Source organism: Mus caroli, unplaced genomic scaffold (genome assembly GCF_978045245.1).
Source record: "Mus caroli unplaced genomic scaffold, Mus_caroli_1 scaffold_14, whole genome shotgun sequence".
In the NCBI taxonomy this organism is placed as follows: Eukaryota; Metazoa; Chordata; class Mammalia; order Rodentia; family Muridae; genus Mus; species Mus caroli.
This window is the reverse complement of record NW_028227269.1, coordinates 77,463,664-77,481,071: the sequence shown is the minus strand read 5'-3', so window position 1 is coordinate 77,481,071 and position 17,408 is coordinate 77,463,664. Positions and strand designations below refer to the sequence as shown.

Below are 17,408 nucleotides of genomic sequence, written 5' to 3'. Positions count from 1 at the left end.
GAACCACTGTTTTAAATGCTAAAACAAAGATCCTGTACTGGCTGCCCTCCATGACGTTCTTGACTACCCTTGTAAATAGAGGTCTCCCCTGCATGGCAGAGTATACTTTAAAGCTAAGAATGGAGCTGGAGTCTAAAATTATATTTCCTTTTAGGTTTCAAAGTGTGCATTCATGCGTGGTACAAAAGGGCCCTAAGACTTAACTAACCTTGCAAGATGATCACCTGGGAACTATCCCAGCCTCTGATGTCTGAATCAACTGCCCTGAGCAGAGAGTGGCTGAGAGATGTCAGGTTCTAGGAAAGAAACCTTGGTGGTCTGTTGCTGAGTACTTGGCCTTAGATCTGCTTTTTGGTTGGCCTGGTTGCTCAGAACTGGGGGTGGATTAATCTAATGATGGCCACCTCTTTTATTCCCAGAGACACATGAAAGCCATCCTTCAGCCAGTCAAGAATTAACTGAGTACTGGGGTGAATGCTTGTCTACATTGCTGAGAATGGCGACAAGGTCCAGTCTGACACCAAGACGAGGTTAAATTGGGACACAGCTGCACAGTGATCCTGATGTCTGTTCCCAGCCACGCAGTCAAGACTGTGATAAGTGAGTATGCCCCAGACACGTAGGAGAATCACTGGCCCAGTCTGCCTTCCCATTTGGCATCTTATCAACATGGGTACAGGTCTAGGGGTTCAAGTTCTCAGCTTGCTTCCTGTCCAAGGGCTTGTCATAGGAATGAGAGGTGAGCATTGAGCAGTCTCAGGCTATGCCACTATTGGAGCCATCTTATGACTTCTAAGACTGGGCCAGACCCAGATTGGCTGACCAGGATAAAACTAGACACCTGGGAGAGGGTGTCTTCATGTTCTGACTCAAGAAACTCCTGGGTGCTTTCCATCCAAGTAGTAGGGGCTATGCCTTACCTAGAATCTGAATTCTGCCCCATACTTTGAACAGTTAATGTACTGGCCCTCAAGGAGTTGGGCTCCTAAGTCCAGACAAACCACACAGGGTGAAAGGCCTTGACTGCAGAGCATGGTGTTCTTATCTGGCCTCTAGCCCAGTCTCTGCCTCTGGCTTTTCCTTGATGATACTTTAAAGAATGGCAATTGGATGCTTTCCCTAACCCCTGAGGCCCAAAGACCATTACGTCAGTGCAGAGCAGGCAACACAATGGTGGTATTGGGGATCAGAAAGAAGGGAGCTCCAGAAAGTCAGGGTAGGTAGTTGGCACGTAGGCTGTTTTGGCACTGAGACCAGCTTGATTGGATAGCCTCTAGAAGCCCATGGGCTGGTCCCTTGGAGCCCAGAGCTGATTCCATACTGGTGTATGCAGAGATTGGGAAACAAGGTAACTGGGTTATTTCTCAGCTGTAGATAGAGATTTTGACTCTCCTAGCTGAGGGTCAGAATCTATTTACCAGTTCACTTATGCTTGCAAAGTCATCATGTGCTACTAACAGGTCATTTCAGGACGTGTTCTTGATTTGCCGCCAGAATAGGGTAAGTGGGCCTGGATTTGAGGGGGCCTGGGAAGAGGAGGAAGAGGGTCATGGAGGTCACTGTGAGGATGTAGTGACCTAGATGCCATCACATGGCACAGGTTCTCATAGCAATCTACACTGTTAGTCTGAAGGCTGCCATGCCTTTGACTCGGTAGTTCCACTGCTGGAATTACTCCTGGAGAGATCTGCCATGCTGGGCATGGGAGCACACTCCCTACTTGGAGGGCAGAGACAGGCAGCTATCTAGATAGAGGAAAGCCTGGGCTTCCCCAGTTTGGGATGGGGAAGGGGATAGAAGGCAGGAAGGAAGCAAAGAAAGAAAAAAAGCAAGCTAGCTGAATGTGAAGGTGCACATCTTTAATTGAGAGGCAGGAGGATCAGTAGTTTGAAGCCAGCCTTGGATCAATGACTCTGTCTCAAACAAACAAAAATGGTGGAAGGAAGGAAGAAAGGAAGGGAGGGAGAGACAAGGGAGGGGAGGAAAGGGAGGAGGGATAGATAGATCTTTTATTATGAAATAATCTCAAAGAAGAAAATGGCAATATTTCTTTTGTTACAGACATGGAAGATATTTCTGTGCTGTTCTCTGTAATAGGGGAAATGGAAAACAGTTATTACCTTTGTTGAACATCTTAGTCAAGTAAATTATAGTTTTCCACTTGGTGGGACATTATATAGCTATTCTAAGGATGAACACACAGGCTGTAGAACTTGGAAAAGACTGTGAAAACAGAAAGTAAGAGAGTGCGTCCCAGTGCCTTCCGGTGCACCTGTGGGCAGATAGCAAAGAGGAAGAGATACTGACTCTGTGACCTAAGTCTACTTATGATGGCTCTTCCTTTCTGTGGTGCCAGAATAGGCTTCTTCTACAGCAGTTTCTTGTAAGAACGCACCATTAATAGTGACTTTCTCTAAGAATGGGGGGTGGGGAGCTTTTGTTTGCTAAGTCATTCCTTCCTATAGTATCTAAATTTTAGCTGGGAGCATGTATTATTTTAGTAATTGAAATAAAACAATAAAGATATTTTTAAATTTTAGAATTAAAACCTCTTAAAAGGCAATCTCCCCAAAGAGAGGAGAGGAGAAAAACTGAGTCAGCTAGCTCTTTATTCCCATTGTGTTTAAGGTCTTGGGCCTGTTTGGGCCCATCTATCTGTCTACCCACCCGCCCACCCGCCCATCCATCCATCTATGCATTCATTATTAGGCACTATTGCCAGGCACCAGTGAAGAAAACTAAGACTTACCACTTCCAGAGTTCTCACTGCAATAGGAGAAAGGCCATAAACAGCAGTAGACTATTAGAGAACGCTACAGAGAAGGTGACATGGAATGGTTTGAGTACCATGGGATGGTGTGAGTAACATGGATGGTTTGAGTAACAAACATCCACCTTTGATTGGGGATCGGGTAGGTCTCAGAGGGGTGAGAGCCGAGTTGAGTGACAGCAGAGAGACACATGAAGGTCCTAGAAGAGCATTCTAGTCAGGACACAGAATGCCTAGCCTGTGCCCTTACCTGCAGGTCATCAATTGTTTCCCAAGCCCAGTGAATCTCTGGGCCAGGACAGACTCCAATCCCTGGTGCCATCACCTTCATCCTTCCCATCTGGGATGGGAGTCCTTTTCATCTGAGTCCTTCCAAAGTCAGGGGTGGGATAGTTGTTTCTGACACTCTGGCTGTTGCTGCTCTGGACAGATGGTCCCTCCGGACATTCTGTACACAGGGCGCTGGTCTTGGCTGGCATTTCCAAAGCAGGGCTGAGCTGGGTCAGATTTCCATACCAGGGTGGATTGGCACTTAGGAAAGTACTGGGTAATGTGTGCCCTGGCAAAGGGTCTTTAACGGCTCATGACTTGAAGCCCTGAAGGGTGGCTTCGCCATGGCTGTGAGGCTCAGCTTTGACCTTGGAATATTTATGTGTGGCTCCTGCCAGAATTTGGTCTGAGAAATAGGCTTGGAGCCTGTTATGTCTAACACTTAGTGGCGAGCTTGGTTGATGGCCCAGTGAGAAAGTAATAAGTTTTCCATGAGTCTTATTACTCCCTATACCATCTCAGTATCTAGAGGCAGCACCTTGGAAATAGTAGTATCATAGAGGAGCCTGTAGCTGGCTTTTGGAACAGTACAGGTGCTGATCAGGGGTGGAGCCAGGCTTATGAGGGTCTAATTCCCAGCCCAGCCATTTAGATCTATAAGAATATAGGCTAAGTATATAATTTATAAAATAATTATAATATATATAATTTATATAATTATATACATTATATAAAATTTTCTGCCTCATTTTTTCCCTCTGTAAAATGGGCTTCAGAATTCTCTGCGTTAAAACATAGAAAGCGCTGAGAAAGGTTATTATTTTCACTTGAGAGGTAGGGGAACTACCTCATCAGGGCCTTCAGTGTGATACCCAGGGGCCTGTCATGATAAAGTTGGTAGCATCTGAGTTAGCCACTGACCACAGGCACTAGCCTCCCTGGCCCATGCAGGCCTTGAAGCATGTCTGTTTTCCTTCCTCTACGTTGATGACAAGGGAAACCCAAGGCCATTTGAGGTCTGCAATAACTCAGATGTAGAATGATCACACACACACACACACACACACACACACACACACACACACCCATACCCATTGACCCTCAGCTCCAATCCTTTTAGGGTCAAGACTCAAGGTCTTTCCTGCCTTGCCCCAGAGACCTCCTAGATGGGCTGTGTGGCTTCTCAGAGTGTGGGTTAGTAATGATTTGGGTGCCTGGGGTGAGCAGTAAGCTCGGAAAGAGAATGGGATGCCAAGCCTAGCAAGATGCTCCCCTGGGCAACAATCCCAAGAGCCATTGTGTTACAGAATCTTAGCTTCTTGGAACAAGATCAGAATTTAAGGCAAAACCAAAGCCCTTCCATCTGGTTTTGCCTATCCTGATCTCTCTCTCTCTCTCTCTCTCTCTCTGTGTGTGTGTGTGTGTGTGTGTGTGTGTGTGTGAGTGTGTGAGGCAGGGTTTCACTCTGTAGACCAGGCTGGTCTTGAACTCATAGACATTTGCCTCCTGAGTGCTAGATTAAAGGCATGCACCACCACTGCCAGGTTTATCCTGGTCTCCTCAAGCTGATTCCACATGTCTCTACTGCCCAATCTGTGTCATACTATCCTGTGACAGAGCTCAGCACATTCTGAGAGCTTCAGGTGAGATATTCCTAGGGACAGGATATAAGAAGCCAACTTCCTTGTCCCCACCACCCGTTCCCTCATATTGACAAATCCCTTGAGTTTTGATCCTTCTCAGGAACACTGTATTCTTTCTCCAACAAGTGTGAGCAGGTGACATCACCCACACTCTTCAAATGCCTTTTTCCCATGCTTCCAACCCATAATCTCCTGTGTGCCGCCGTGAATGTGTTTGCTTGGACCGTCCCATCTTTAGAGTCTGTCATCCACTGAGCTGCTGGCCCCTACTGTAGACTTTCCCAGGGTTGATTCCAGAGCCGAGAAATGAGTTATTGGAAAGGGCATAAGGGTAAGAAAGCTGGGTGAAGAGAGGGCACAACAAGGACTGGGCCTGTTGGCCTCAGAGGAGGATGGGATGAGACCAACCTAGATGTAAATTCAGACACAACACCCACGGTAATTAGAGATGGGAGTTGGGTGTGACATTCTGAAATGTTCTCAAGTCAGTACTCTACCTTTCATCTGAGCACCTCCCACTACAAGGAGTTGTATCCCAACCAAAAAGACTCACCACACAAAAGACTGCACCCAACTAGAGGTCTTTCAGTTGGCCATATTCATCCTGCATGGACCAGCTGTGTTCTCCTGCTAAAATCCCTTGAACAAGGTCTGACCTCTGCTGTCTAGAAATGGAACCATGCCTGAGGCTCCCTCTGTTCCCTCTTCTGTCTTCCCCCCATTTTCTGAGTTGGTCCCCTTTTGTCCTATGTTCCCTCACCCTTAGACATATATTCCTTCTATCGTGCTTCTGCTGCTGAAGTTTTGAAGTCCAGCTCTTCCCAGTTACCTGGGAAGCTGGAGCCAATGGTTTCCAGCTGAGAAAACATTTTTTGGCTATTCCAGGAAGAGGAGATCAGAGACAAAGTAGAGCAGGGTTTAAAATCAACCTGAAGAAGGGGAGGAGTGGGTTATGGAAGGAGCCCAGTAGCAGGACATTTTTGCCTAGCATGTACAGAGTCTAAGTTTGAGCCCAGCAACACACACACACACACACACACACACACATGTGCGCACCCATACACTCAGAGAAACTACATGCACATACACATGTGTATACACATGCATGTGCACACATGCACTTATACAAACTGCATGAACATACACACACACAATGTGCACCCATGCATTCATAGAATCTGTATGCACATACACATGCTGATGTTGAAGATCCACTAATGGGCTTTTAATGGGGAGAAACAGACACACACATATGCACACATGCACTTACACAAACTACATGAACATACATTCACACACACACACACACACACACACACACACACGGAAGTTGGCTTATAAGAGATCTACATAGTCATGCCAAGCCACTGCAGGGGAGACCACTTGAGTTGGACACTCCCTATCCCAGGATTCCCTGCATAAGGAGGAGTCAGGCTTGAGTGCAGGACAAACAGACAGTTCAAAGGGGCCTGAATCATGTTAGGAGATCCAGTCTTGGACCTCTATGTCTGGACCACCTGCAGCCTATCAGTGTGCCCCCTCCCATGCCTCATCCCCTGCATTTCCCAGTCACCCAAGTCTGTTCTCTCTTGGTCTGTAAAGAAAATTTACAAAATAGTGGACCTTTGCAAGGCTGTGCCTGGGTATGCTTGCTCTTTCATTCTGTCCTGTTTTCAAGCCTGACCCTCAGGGCTGACCTTTCTTCTTAATTCATCTGTGGGCAGCCACAGGGAAGCAGGGGCCTCACATTGGCTCTCCCAGGCTATATGTGTGGGACTATTGTTTCACAGGGTTTCCTGGTTCCATGGCTCGATGTCCTGTAAGCCTGCTTAGCAGGGAAAGCTGCCAGTGGCTGCCTAGGACAGGGACATAGTGACCCTGCCTGAAGTGGGAGGTGACCCAACTAGCAGCAGAAGCAATGCCAGAAAGGACAGGATTCTTGCAGGATTATTTGTGTGTATTTTGGTTTTTTAATATTTTTAATGTATATTTATATGTGTGTACTCATGCATTTGCCTGAATGTATGTAAGTGTGCCATGTGCATGTAGTTGCCACAGGGGCCAGAAGAGAACATTGGAGCCCCTGGAATTTGAGTTACAATCAGTTATGAACCACTATGTGGCTGCTTGGTACTGGACGCTAGTCCTCTGTAAGAATGACAAATGGTCTGGACCTGAGTCATTTCTCTAGCTTTGGGATATCAGGCAGGACTTTGGCCCAGACAGGATCTAGGGTTCTTGAGGGCAGTCAGTACACTGCGTTCATATCTAACTTGTGAAGTGTATTGGGGAGAGCACAGAAAGCAAAACCTACATCAGTTTTATGTGACTTAGGTCCATTTATTTGTCAAGTTTAGAGTATACAGAAAATGGAATGAAGAATCACATACAGTCACGACCACAGACAGTTTGTCGCTGGATGTTTTGCGCATTTACATGGGGATGCACCTTTGCAAAATCAAAGCTTCCCGTCCTAACATTTTTCTTTTCACATTGTGTGAAATGTCCCTCAGATGGCTACTGGGGTTAGCCTCAGGATGAATCGTAGCAAAGTGAGGGCTGACTGTTGCGACAGGTGAACAAGGTGCGTGGAGGTAGCACACAGGGCAGGAGACAACTCTTGAATATTGTAGGATTTGCAGGTTCGTGGACTGTGGCAGATCGGAGTGGGGGTCAAGGGGTTCAAAGACAGGAAAGGAGAAGGGCATCCCAGCCAAGACAGCGATGCTGGGATCCGAAGCATAGGGCTGGCTGGGATCCAGAGGCAGAGCTGAGCCCAGGAGGACACTGCCAGCTATCTCTGAGGGATGCTGATGTTGAAGATCCACTAATGGGCTTTTAATGGGGAGAAACAGCAGACTGGCATTTTAGAAAGATACACTTTTGTTATGGACTTGAACTGTAAGCAGACAAGGCAAGGCTGAAAGACTTTTAGAGCTGCCTGGTGAGATACAGTTGAACCTGAACAGCAGCAACAAGGAGATGGATTCCCAAGGGATTTTAAAGGTACCTTAACCAATGAGATATTTACAGACATGCCTTAATTTAAAAAGCAGGGTAGGAGGAATGCCTTTTTATTTATTGAAAAGAATTTAAATAATTTTAAAATTAAAAGTATCTTGAATAGGGACTGGAGATGCACTCAGTTGATTTGAGTCCTCACCTCGCACTTAGGAAGCCATGGGTTTGACTCCCACTGCATAAGTGCACTGTGCAGTGCTGCATGCCTGTAATCCTAGCACTTGATAGGTAGAGGCAAGAGGATCAGAACTTCAAGGTTATCTTTGGCTACATAGTGAATTCAAGCACCAGACTTTGGTATATCAGACCCTGCCACACACAAAACTCTTTAGTGGACATATAGTGATTGTATGATCTTTCCATGCCTGGTCACAGGGTCTTATCAGATCAGGATAATTGGTACTATCACCTGAGACATGAATCATTTTTTGAGAACACTCAAAATCCTCCCAACTCGATATTTTGAGATATACAATGCATTGAAATCAACCATAGTTAACCTAGCATACTCCAGGACATTAGAAATTATTCCTTCTCTTTAACTGTCCTCCCAGGCCATTAATTGTGATCTCGTTCCCTTCTTTCTCTGTCTTGGCCAGAGTGGAAAAACACTTGTTGGTTGGGCTGGCTTGCTTGTGGGCTAGTGACTTACAAACTTACCATGAGATAAGTCCTAGTCTGCCAAGTCCAAGAGGAAGATGAGAAACTGATGGAGCAGAGTCGCCCTGGTTTAACCTCCCCAGCTGAGCACAGAACAGAGCCCCAGATGACTCAGCCTTGTGATTTAGGCCAGCTGAGATCTTCTGACCCACAAATGCCTGAGCTACACTAGGAAAGGATGGATGGGGTAGGATATGGTACAGTGGGGATGGCATGCTTGGTGACGTTTGCTAAAGATTGAGGACTACCGTCATCCCTCTGCCAAGTGCAGTCCTGTACACACACAGGGGTGTGACAGTAAACCCGTCATACAGGTCCTTATACTCAGAAACTCAGTTTAAGGTTACAGGGCCTCTCAATTCTAACTGGTTGCTTGGTGGTGCCATCTAACAGGAGCAGGCAAAGGAGAAAAGCTGGTTTTGGGTAAAGATACTGAATTGATTTAGGAAGGAGCTTGAGGTGCCCACAGGACATCAGGAGGAGGAGGAGGAGGAATAATCCAGGAAAGAGAAGGAATCTAGTTGTATTACTGAAGGAAGAGGTCTAGGCTTTGACAGCCAAGAGGATAAGGTCTGGCTTGGGACTGAAAATGGAACTAAACAAAATTAATTGGCATCAGAGGGTAGAGTGCTGTGGAAACTCAGATGAGGAAGAGGATGTATGACTGGGGAGAGGAGACGTTTGCTCTTACGGTCACCCAGACACCGCGGCTGTGCTGGTGAGTGTGAGAAGGCATACCAAACAGAATAAACCCAATCCAGGCAGGGAGACCTGGATGGTGAGAACCAAGTGGAAGGGATATATTTGGGGCCTTGACTGTCAGGCCAAGGATGCTATCATGTTTCATTAGGAAAAGGGGGAGCCTTTGGAGCTATACAGAGCTATTCGGGAGGTTGAGTCTGGAGTGGGAATCGGGAGCAGGTTCTAGTCTAAGGGCCTCCGTTTACAGACCTTGGGGTGTGGGGCAGATACTAATCCCTCCCAGTCTCACATATAAACTCACTCTTTCTCTTCTCCCTTCCCTCACCCTCTCCCTCTCTTTCTTTCCTCCCCTTTCTCCTCTCTCTTCCCCTCTACCCACCCTCCCTCAGATCTCTTGAAGCTCGGGTGGACAGGAACTCACTATGTAGTTAAGGATGACTTTGAACTTCAGACCCTCCTTGCCTCTACTCCTTAACTCCCAAGTTTTGGGGTTATGGCCATATTCTGCCGTACCTGGTTTGCACAGTGCTGGGGATTAAATGCAGGGCCTCTGCATGATAGGCAACCCCACTTCCCTTTTTGTTTTTGTTTTGATACAGGGTCTTGCTATGTCTCCCTGACTGGCCTGGAACTTGTAGTCTTCCTGTCTTAGCCTTCCCAGTGCTAAGCTTACAGGCACACACAATCACACTTGGCTTCATATGAGTTTCAATTAAGAACCAGTGTTTTAGAGTATAGTTAAGGCACAAGGGTGGATAAGTATTACTGCAGTGAGGCCTGCGAGCTAAGAGATGGTATTAGGATTCTCGGTCAGCTGGGCAAACAGCAGGTGCCACCTTGATAACCTCTGTCACTTGTCCTACCTGGGAGAGAGGATTGGTAGATAGCAAGCCAAATGCCCATTGGTAGCTGACAAAACTTCTTATTCTTGATAAACTATGAGATCTCCCTCACTAACCTCTGCATAAACAAGATTGTATTGTTTAGAGTCTTACAGGGGAGAGGCCCGGGGCCATAGCTGGATAACAGGGCTGTAAAAGAGTCACACTCTCAAAAGAGTTCACTCAGAAGTTGGAGAGCTTGTGGAATCATAAGGGCTCACGTATCAAAAAGTAAATAGACTGGATTCTGATTGTGGGGCCACATGAGTGGTCCAGACCCTCTACAGTAGAAAGCTAGGAGAAAGCCAGAGGCCTGAGAGGCAGGCAAGGCTTTAGGGAAGGATGATGGGAGGTGAAGACTTGTGGTGGGGTTTGAGAGGGGAGGAAAGAAAAGCTAGCCAAGTCTCCTCTACTGTAGCAGTTAAAAATAAAATGTGACCACAATATCATATTTAGGTATCTAGTCTAGGACAGCCATTATGAGGCAAACAAAGCCCAAATGTTGATACAAAGAAGGGATACAAAGAAGCTCGAATTTGTACATGTTTTGCCAAGGATGTAAAATGTATAAAACAATACCACAGTTCTCAAGATTTTATTTTTTATGTGTATTGGTGTTTGGCAGGCATGCACATATATATGTGTGTGCACCACATGTGCGCAGTACCCACAGAGGCCAGAGGAGAGTGTCAGATCCCCTAGAACGGAGTTCCAGACAGTTGCCAGGTGGGTGCTGTCCAGCCCAGTACTATGGTTGTTCAGAAGGGCAACAACAAAGTTGCCCTGTCTCCTAATAGTTCTACTGCCAGGTACAGAGCCAAAGGAGCTGGGAGTGGGCCTTGAACAGATGCTGGTTCACCTGTGTGGGCCAGCACTGCTCAAAAGCAGGAGTCATCTAGTGTCTGTGAACAGCAGAGAAACAATGTTCAGCCCAGTAGAAGTAGCTACAACCCAAATAAACCTTGAGCAATAAATTTAAGTCCAATATATCAGCTGTGAGAGAAAAATTATGATCATTGTCAAGTTGATGGAGGCTAAAGCAATGGCTGCCAGAAGCTGGGGGGAAGGAGGGGTGGAGAGAGTGGGAGTTAATAACATAGTTTTCTTTTTTGAGACAAGGCCCAACGTAGCCCAGGGTGTAGCTGAAGATGACCAAATCCTACTACCTCTATGTCTTTGGGATTACAAGTGTATGCCCACACCCAGTTTGCATGGCTTTAAGCAAGTTCTGTCAACTGAACAAAATCCCAGCCCTCGTGCACATATTCTATTTGGGATGGTGGGAAGGTTCAGGAAACCATGGTAGTAATGATTGTACAATTGTGAATGTTCTTTTTTTTTTAACTTTAATTTTTTCTGTTTTTACACTCCAGATTTTACCCCCTTCCCGGTCCACCCTCTGACTGTTCCACATCCCATACTTCCTCCCCCCTTATCCCCCAACTCCACAAAGATGTCCCCACCCCCAACCCCCCACCTCACCAGACCTCTCCACTCCCTGGGGCCTCCAGTCTTTTTGAGGGTTATGTGCATCTTCTCTGACTGAACCCAGACCCAGCAGTCCTCTGTTGTATGTGTGTTGGGGGCCTCATATCAGCTGGTGTATGCTGCCTGGTTGGTGGTCCAGTGTCTGACAGATCTTGGGGGTCTAGATTGAGACTGCTGGTCCTCCTTCTTAGCTTCTTCCAGCTTTTCCCTACTCCAACCACAGGGGTCAGCAGCTTCTGTCCACTGGTTGGGTGCAAGCATCTGCATCTGACTCTTTCAGCTGCTTGTTGGGTCTTTCAGGGGGCAGTCATGATAGGTCCCTTTTTGTGATTACTTCATAATATAGTAATAGTATCAGACCTTGGAGCCTCCCTCAAGCTGGATCCCACTTTGGGCCTGTCTGTTGCTGCACCTCCTTTTCCTCAGGCTCTTCTCCACTTTTGTCCCTTTAGTTGTTTCAGACAGGAACAATTATGGGTCAGATTTTTTGACTGTGGGATGGCAATCCTCTCCTCTCACTTGATGCCCTGTCTTTCTGCTGGAGGTGGGCTCTACAAGTTACCTCCCCGCACTGTAGGGCATTTCATCTAAGGTCCCACCCTTTGAATTCTGAGAATCTCTCACCTCCCGGGTCTCTGGTACATTCTGGAGGGTCCCCCCACCTCCTACCTCCTGAGGTTATCTGTTTCCATTCTTTCTGCTGGCTCTCGTGGCTTCAGTCCTTTCCTCCCACCTGATCATGTTCCCCTCTTCCTTTCTGTCCCCTGGGTGGGGAACACCCAGGTCCCCCCTCCCTCCCCACTCCTATGATTGCTTTCTTCTTCCTCCCAAGTGGGAGTGAGGCATCCTCACTTGGACCCTTCAGCTTGTTAACCCTTTTGAGTTCTGTGGACTGTATCTTGAGTATTCTGTACTTTTTGGCGAATATCCACTTATTAGTGAGTACATAGTGAATGTTCTTAATGCTATTGAATCATACACTTAAAAACTATAAAATATGGCGATCTATGCGAGAGAGGAATATATGAGAACGAGACTCAAAAATTGTTAAACTAGTGTGTATGTACGAGGGGGGGGGAGAGAGAGAGAGAGAGAGAGAGAGAGAGAGAGAGAGAGAGAGAGAGAGAGAGAGAGAGAGAGATCTCAGAAATATGAATGACCTGGAGTAGTTGGGGAAGAAATAAGGTCCCCAGTGGTCCTGGTGAGAAAGGGAAAGACCAATGGGTCAGGGCAGCTAACACTTCAGATAACCATAAATATTACAGAATTCAGTAGACATTTCCACATAGTATTTGCGTAGAGTTTCTCAGAAGAAAGCCAGTGGTGATACAGAAGGGTAGACGATAGGGACGATGGTTTGGTACCAATGAGGATGAAGAAAGGGTGAATGATTTGAAATCCCCTCCAGCCTGGTCACCACAGAGAGATGGGGAGCCGGGGGCAGGGAAAAGTACGGGGTGGCTCCCTCATCTGACTCTCTGTATCCCCAGCAGGAGGCCCCAGTTGTTACCATGGCTTCTGCCGAGCCCCTGACAGCGCTGTCCCGTTGGTACCTATATGCCATCCACGGCTACTTCTGCGAGGTGATGTTTACAGCGGCCTGGGAGTTTGTGGTGAATTTTAACTGGAAGTTTCCGGGGGTCACGAGCGTGTGGGCCCTCTTCATCTATGGCACCTCCATCCTGATCGTGGAGCGCATGTACCTGCGTCTGCGTGGCCGCTGTCCTCTTCTGGTGCGCTGTGTCATCTACACTCTCTGGACCTACCTGTGGGAATTCACCACCGGCTTTATCCTACGCCAGTTCAACGCCTGTCCCTGGGACTACTCCCAGTTCGACTTTGATTTCATGGGCCTCATTACCCTGGAGTATGCTGTGCCCTGGTTCTGCGGGGCCCTCATCATGGAGCAGTTTATTATCCGCAACACCCTCCGCCTGCGCTTTGACAAGGACGCAGAACCTGGGGAACCTGCCAGCCCACCAGCCCTGGCCAATGGCCACGTCAAGACCGACTGAGTCAGAAGATTAATATGAGGACCTGAAGTCTCTCGTAGGACCCCATGAACAGAGAAAGAGAGAGACCAAGCTGATGTGGTTACCCCTTGGTTCAGCACAAGCCCGGCCCCCAACTGGGTCTTAGCTCAGTAGGGCAAACATAACCACACATGGTGGGCAGTAGGATGGTGTTAGGGAGTTGGGCAACAGAAGGACTTTGAGACTCATTCGTGGCTCTCAACACATCCTGGGGACTGGGAGCTGGGTGGTGAATAATTGGACATTGATGGATGACTTTGGAAGCAGCAGACCCGTCCTAGCTAAGGGACATGAACTCTGGGGCCACGGGTGAGAGGCAAGGTCTGAGAGGGCCTTGGCTGCTGTTGGGGGCCACCACCCCACCTGCCCCCTGGCTTCAGCTGGGCTTTGGCTGGTTCCATTAGGCAATATTCAGGTGCTTGCTTGCAACCAATACCTCCCCAGGGGCCTCTGAGCTGCAGCCTGAGAGAGACCAAGTAGCCAACTGGGCTGCTTAGTGGCACTGGTGGTGTGCAAAGGCTGGGAAGACTTCCTTTGGCTCCTCTCCTTCTCCCTCTCCCAGGGCCCCACGCTGCTCCCTTGGCCTTCTGGGGGCCCCTGTGGTGCTGGATTCCCACCAACCTTGGGCTTTTGGAGGTTTCAATCCCCGTGTGTTCGGTGGCGTTTCCCCTTTCTCTTATGTTCAAGATATTTACCATTAGCAGGCAGCCCTTTCCTCTGTGTCAGACACCATACCTCCCCTGCTCCCAGCTCCCTATAGAACACAGCAGTGGCCAGAGGCACAGCTCTGAAGTGGACCCCACCTGCCTTGCTGCAGCCTTCCCTCCACCTTCGTCTGATGACTGGGGGGTGCCCTGTCTCCCTGGCCCAGGGATAGTAGTCTGGTGCCCCTTGCCTGAAGAGGTCCTACTGAAAACGCATAGCATCCCCATAATGTACAGCGAGGCCCAGAGGTGTACAGTGGATCCACAGTGGGGAAAAAAGGCAGAGTTTTAGGTCCCATTTGCCCATATGGTTTATTATTTCAGCCAGTTAACCAGTATGGCTTCCTGTGAGCTAGAGGAGACCCATAGAGAACAAGGCAGATACAGAAGACCATGGGAGGCTCTTTAGAGGCCCTTTCCTGGAAAAAGGACGAATCTCACCATAGCCTCAGCTCAGCAGTCAACCCTCAGGGCTGCTCTTCCTGCAACTCCCCCTGGCCAGCTGATCCCATAAGCTTGTTTCTCAAGCAGTGTTAACCCTGTCACACTCATGGGCCTTGTCAGTTTGGTTATTGTAACTTTATCCCATGATGGGTCCATTGCTGGCAGTGGACAGGTGAAATCTAGGCCCCTTCTGATTTTGTCCCCCACTCCTTGAGAAGACGGGGCCATCAACGAGAGGGTAGCATCCCATGAGGCCACCCTGGGACCCTCAAAGGTTGAAATCAGCCCTTATTTCTTATAGACCATTTTCTTAAATGACCACACCACCTGTGTATAGTCTCTGGATCATGCAGGCAGCACCAAGCCAGGGCCAGCAGCAGGGCTGTCCTTGGCTGGGGGAAAGACTTGGAGACATAACCTTCTGTGGCATCTTTTCCCAGAGTGTTCTCTGCCTAGGGTAGAATGCAAAGTGTTTCCCTGGGTAGGCTTCTCAAATCACCAAACACCATTCTGTTGCGGGGGTACTTGTTATAGCCCTAATTCCAGGGCTTTGGGCGTTACAGGGATTCAGGTTTCCAATGGGAGTGGTTGCTTTCCATCTACAGGTGGAGAAGATTCCTTATTTTCTCCATTTCCATATTATCTTAATTACCTGAATCCTAACGCCTCTCCAGGCCACCTCACACCTGTCTTCACAACTGAGGTATCCCAGCATTAAGGCTCCCAATTCTCAACCAGAAAAGGCCATTGGGTGGCCCCTAGGTCTCAGCGCTCCAGATGTTGTCTTGTAGGCATTCCCTAGTACCATTTTTTCTCAAAGCTCTATTAATCCCATGTCAGGAGGGGTTCCCAGAGCAGATCTGCATGCCTGGCCATACTCAGCATTGTGGTCTGCTTTCCTAGGTCCCCTGTTGCTCCTAGGGCCCCTCCTAGGCACAGAACCCCCAGCCAAGGGAAGCTACACCTTAAGGCCTGACCACAGACCTGCAGGGTCAGATCTCACGGAGTGTAGATTTCAGCTCTTGCTTATTGGCTCTCTTCAGGGCTCCAACCCCTTAGTGCTTAGGGGCTCAAAGGTTGGGGGTAATTAAGCCCTTCTGAGCAGTGGGAAGTCTGCTGGTTGTTTATGGAGCTGCCCTCTGCTGTTCTGAGCCCAAGGTAGGCGTTTCGGATAGTAAGTATGCTGTCCTGCATGGTTGAGTTGCTTTGGATGTCTGCTAGGCTTCCAGTACCCTGTCCCCTCCTCATGCTGGAGAGTCACAATGGCCTGTGCTTATTCACAGCAATAATATATAGGGAGCGTCTGTGAGTCCCCTTTGTCCTGATCCATCACTCTTCATGGATCTCCCAGGAGACTGCTGAGTGGGTCAGTTATGTGGAAATCTATCTATGAAGCTCTGGGCTGTGCAAAGTCTTGCCGTAGGAGGCAGGTGAGCAGCCCAGCCCTGAACTATGAGGAAGGCCATGGGAGTGCCTTCCACCCTGAAGCCACCCTTACCTGGAGGAGCTGTAGGCCCCAGCTTTGTAACAGGGCCTATGAAGTGGTTAGGACTGTCTTCCAACTGGACAGCTCTTGAGAAAGGTACATGATCAGTTTGTAAGCCCGTTGCCTGCTATGTCTCCGTTAGTCTGTCTCTCCCTTTTCATAACTGTGCACATAAAATATACTGGTGTTTGTGTTCCTGGACTGGCTGTGACCCATCTGTTCCACTGTGGGGCCCCTTTCCCAGGGCGTACTGGATGTTGGGCTCTTCATATCTATGTCACACCTTCCTGAACCAGGATGGCTGGTGGTGAGGTGGTGTGGCGCTGCCACCAGCCCTCACTCTCTCTAGTCACCTGTGTCCACTCCAATGCTCCCTAACTCCTGCAGTCCCAGGCCAGAAGTAGACATGGGGTCCCAGCAGAATTCGGGCTGCCTATACCAGTCCTGAGATGAATGGCTTTTAGATTGGCAATAGCTTGGCATGTACCATGATTAGAGAAGGCATGGGGGGGGGGCAAAAACAAAACAAACAAGTAAAACTAAGAGGCTTTTGTACAACATGAAAATCATACTTGAAGATTCAGTTCCCTACTCCTTCCTAGCAAATCTACGTTCACTGAGAAGGCCTTTGGAGGATGTAGCCCTTTCCTACTTTGTGAGCTTGGTTCTGACTAGGTCCTCTGCCCCATCCCTGTGATATACTGTACTCCTGATTACTTTTCTGCTTCCAGGAAGAAGAGGGAGAGTTTAGAAGTCCTTCAGACTTAGAGTGAGTTCCAGGACAGCCAGGGTTACATGGAGAGACCCTGCCTCAAAAACAAAGTTGTTCAGTCTGATCTGCTAAACCCAACTGTCTTGGCCCCCATCCATAGCCAGGGCACAGAGCATGGCAGTGTGCTTGTAAGTCACTGGGAAGGCCTTTTGCTTTTATTGGACCCACAGTCACTTGGAAGTATCTATTTCTTCGACAGATGGTCTCCTTATAAAGTGGAACTATAACTGAAAGCACCCTAACAATCATTTGCATGTTAGTAAAAACAAACCTATAAGATAGTTCTTTCAGGGTAAGAGTTTGTAGAAAGAGACAAACGATGAAAGTCTAAATAGAGCCATAGAAAAGAGGCAGGCTGGGTATGGTGATGCATGCCTTTTATCCCAGTACTCAGGAAGCAGAGGCAGGTCGACCTTTGTGAGTTCAAGGCCAGCCTGGTCTACAGATCCAGTCCAGGACAGCCAGGGCTACACAGAGAAACCCTGTCTCGAAGAACAAAACAAAACACGACACAACACAACAAAAGAGCAGAAA

At 48.1% G+C, this 17,408-nt stretch overlaps 1 protein-coding gene across 8 annotated transcripts in view; it reads left to right on the top strand.

The window, feature by feature from the left end:
- Positions 1-16,303, top strand: part of Tmem229b (transmembrane protein 229B) — a 44,145-nt gene extending 27,842 nt beyond the window's left edge. For 4 of the 8 annotated variants that reach the window (XM_085830499.1, XM_085830501.1, XM_085830500.1 and 1 more), the window contains exons 2-3: positions 420-600; positions 12,926-16,303. In XM_085830499.1, the coding sequence (XP_085686625.1) occupies positions 12,947-13,450 (504 nt within the window). In that variant the 5' untranslated portion in view covers positions 420-600; positions 12,926-12,946 and the 3' untranslated portion in view covers positions 13,451-16,303. The remainder of the gene's footprint in view (positions 1-419; positions 601-12,925) is intronic. The other 4 variants (XM_021179149.3, XM_085830502.1, XM_029484959.2 and 1 more) reach the window with 3 other exon arrangements.
- Positions 16,304-17,408: the final 1,105 nt, after the last annotated feature.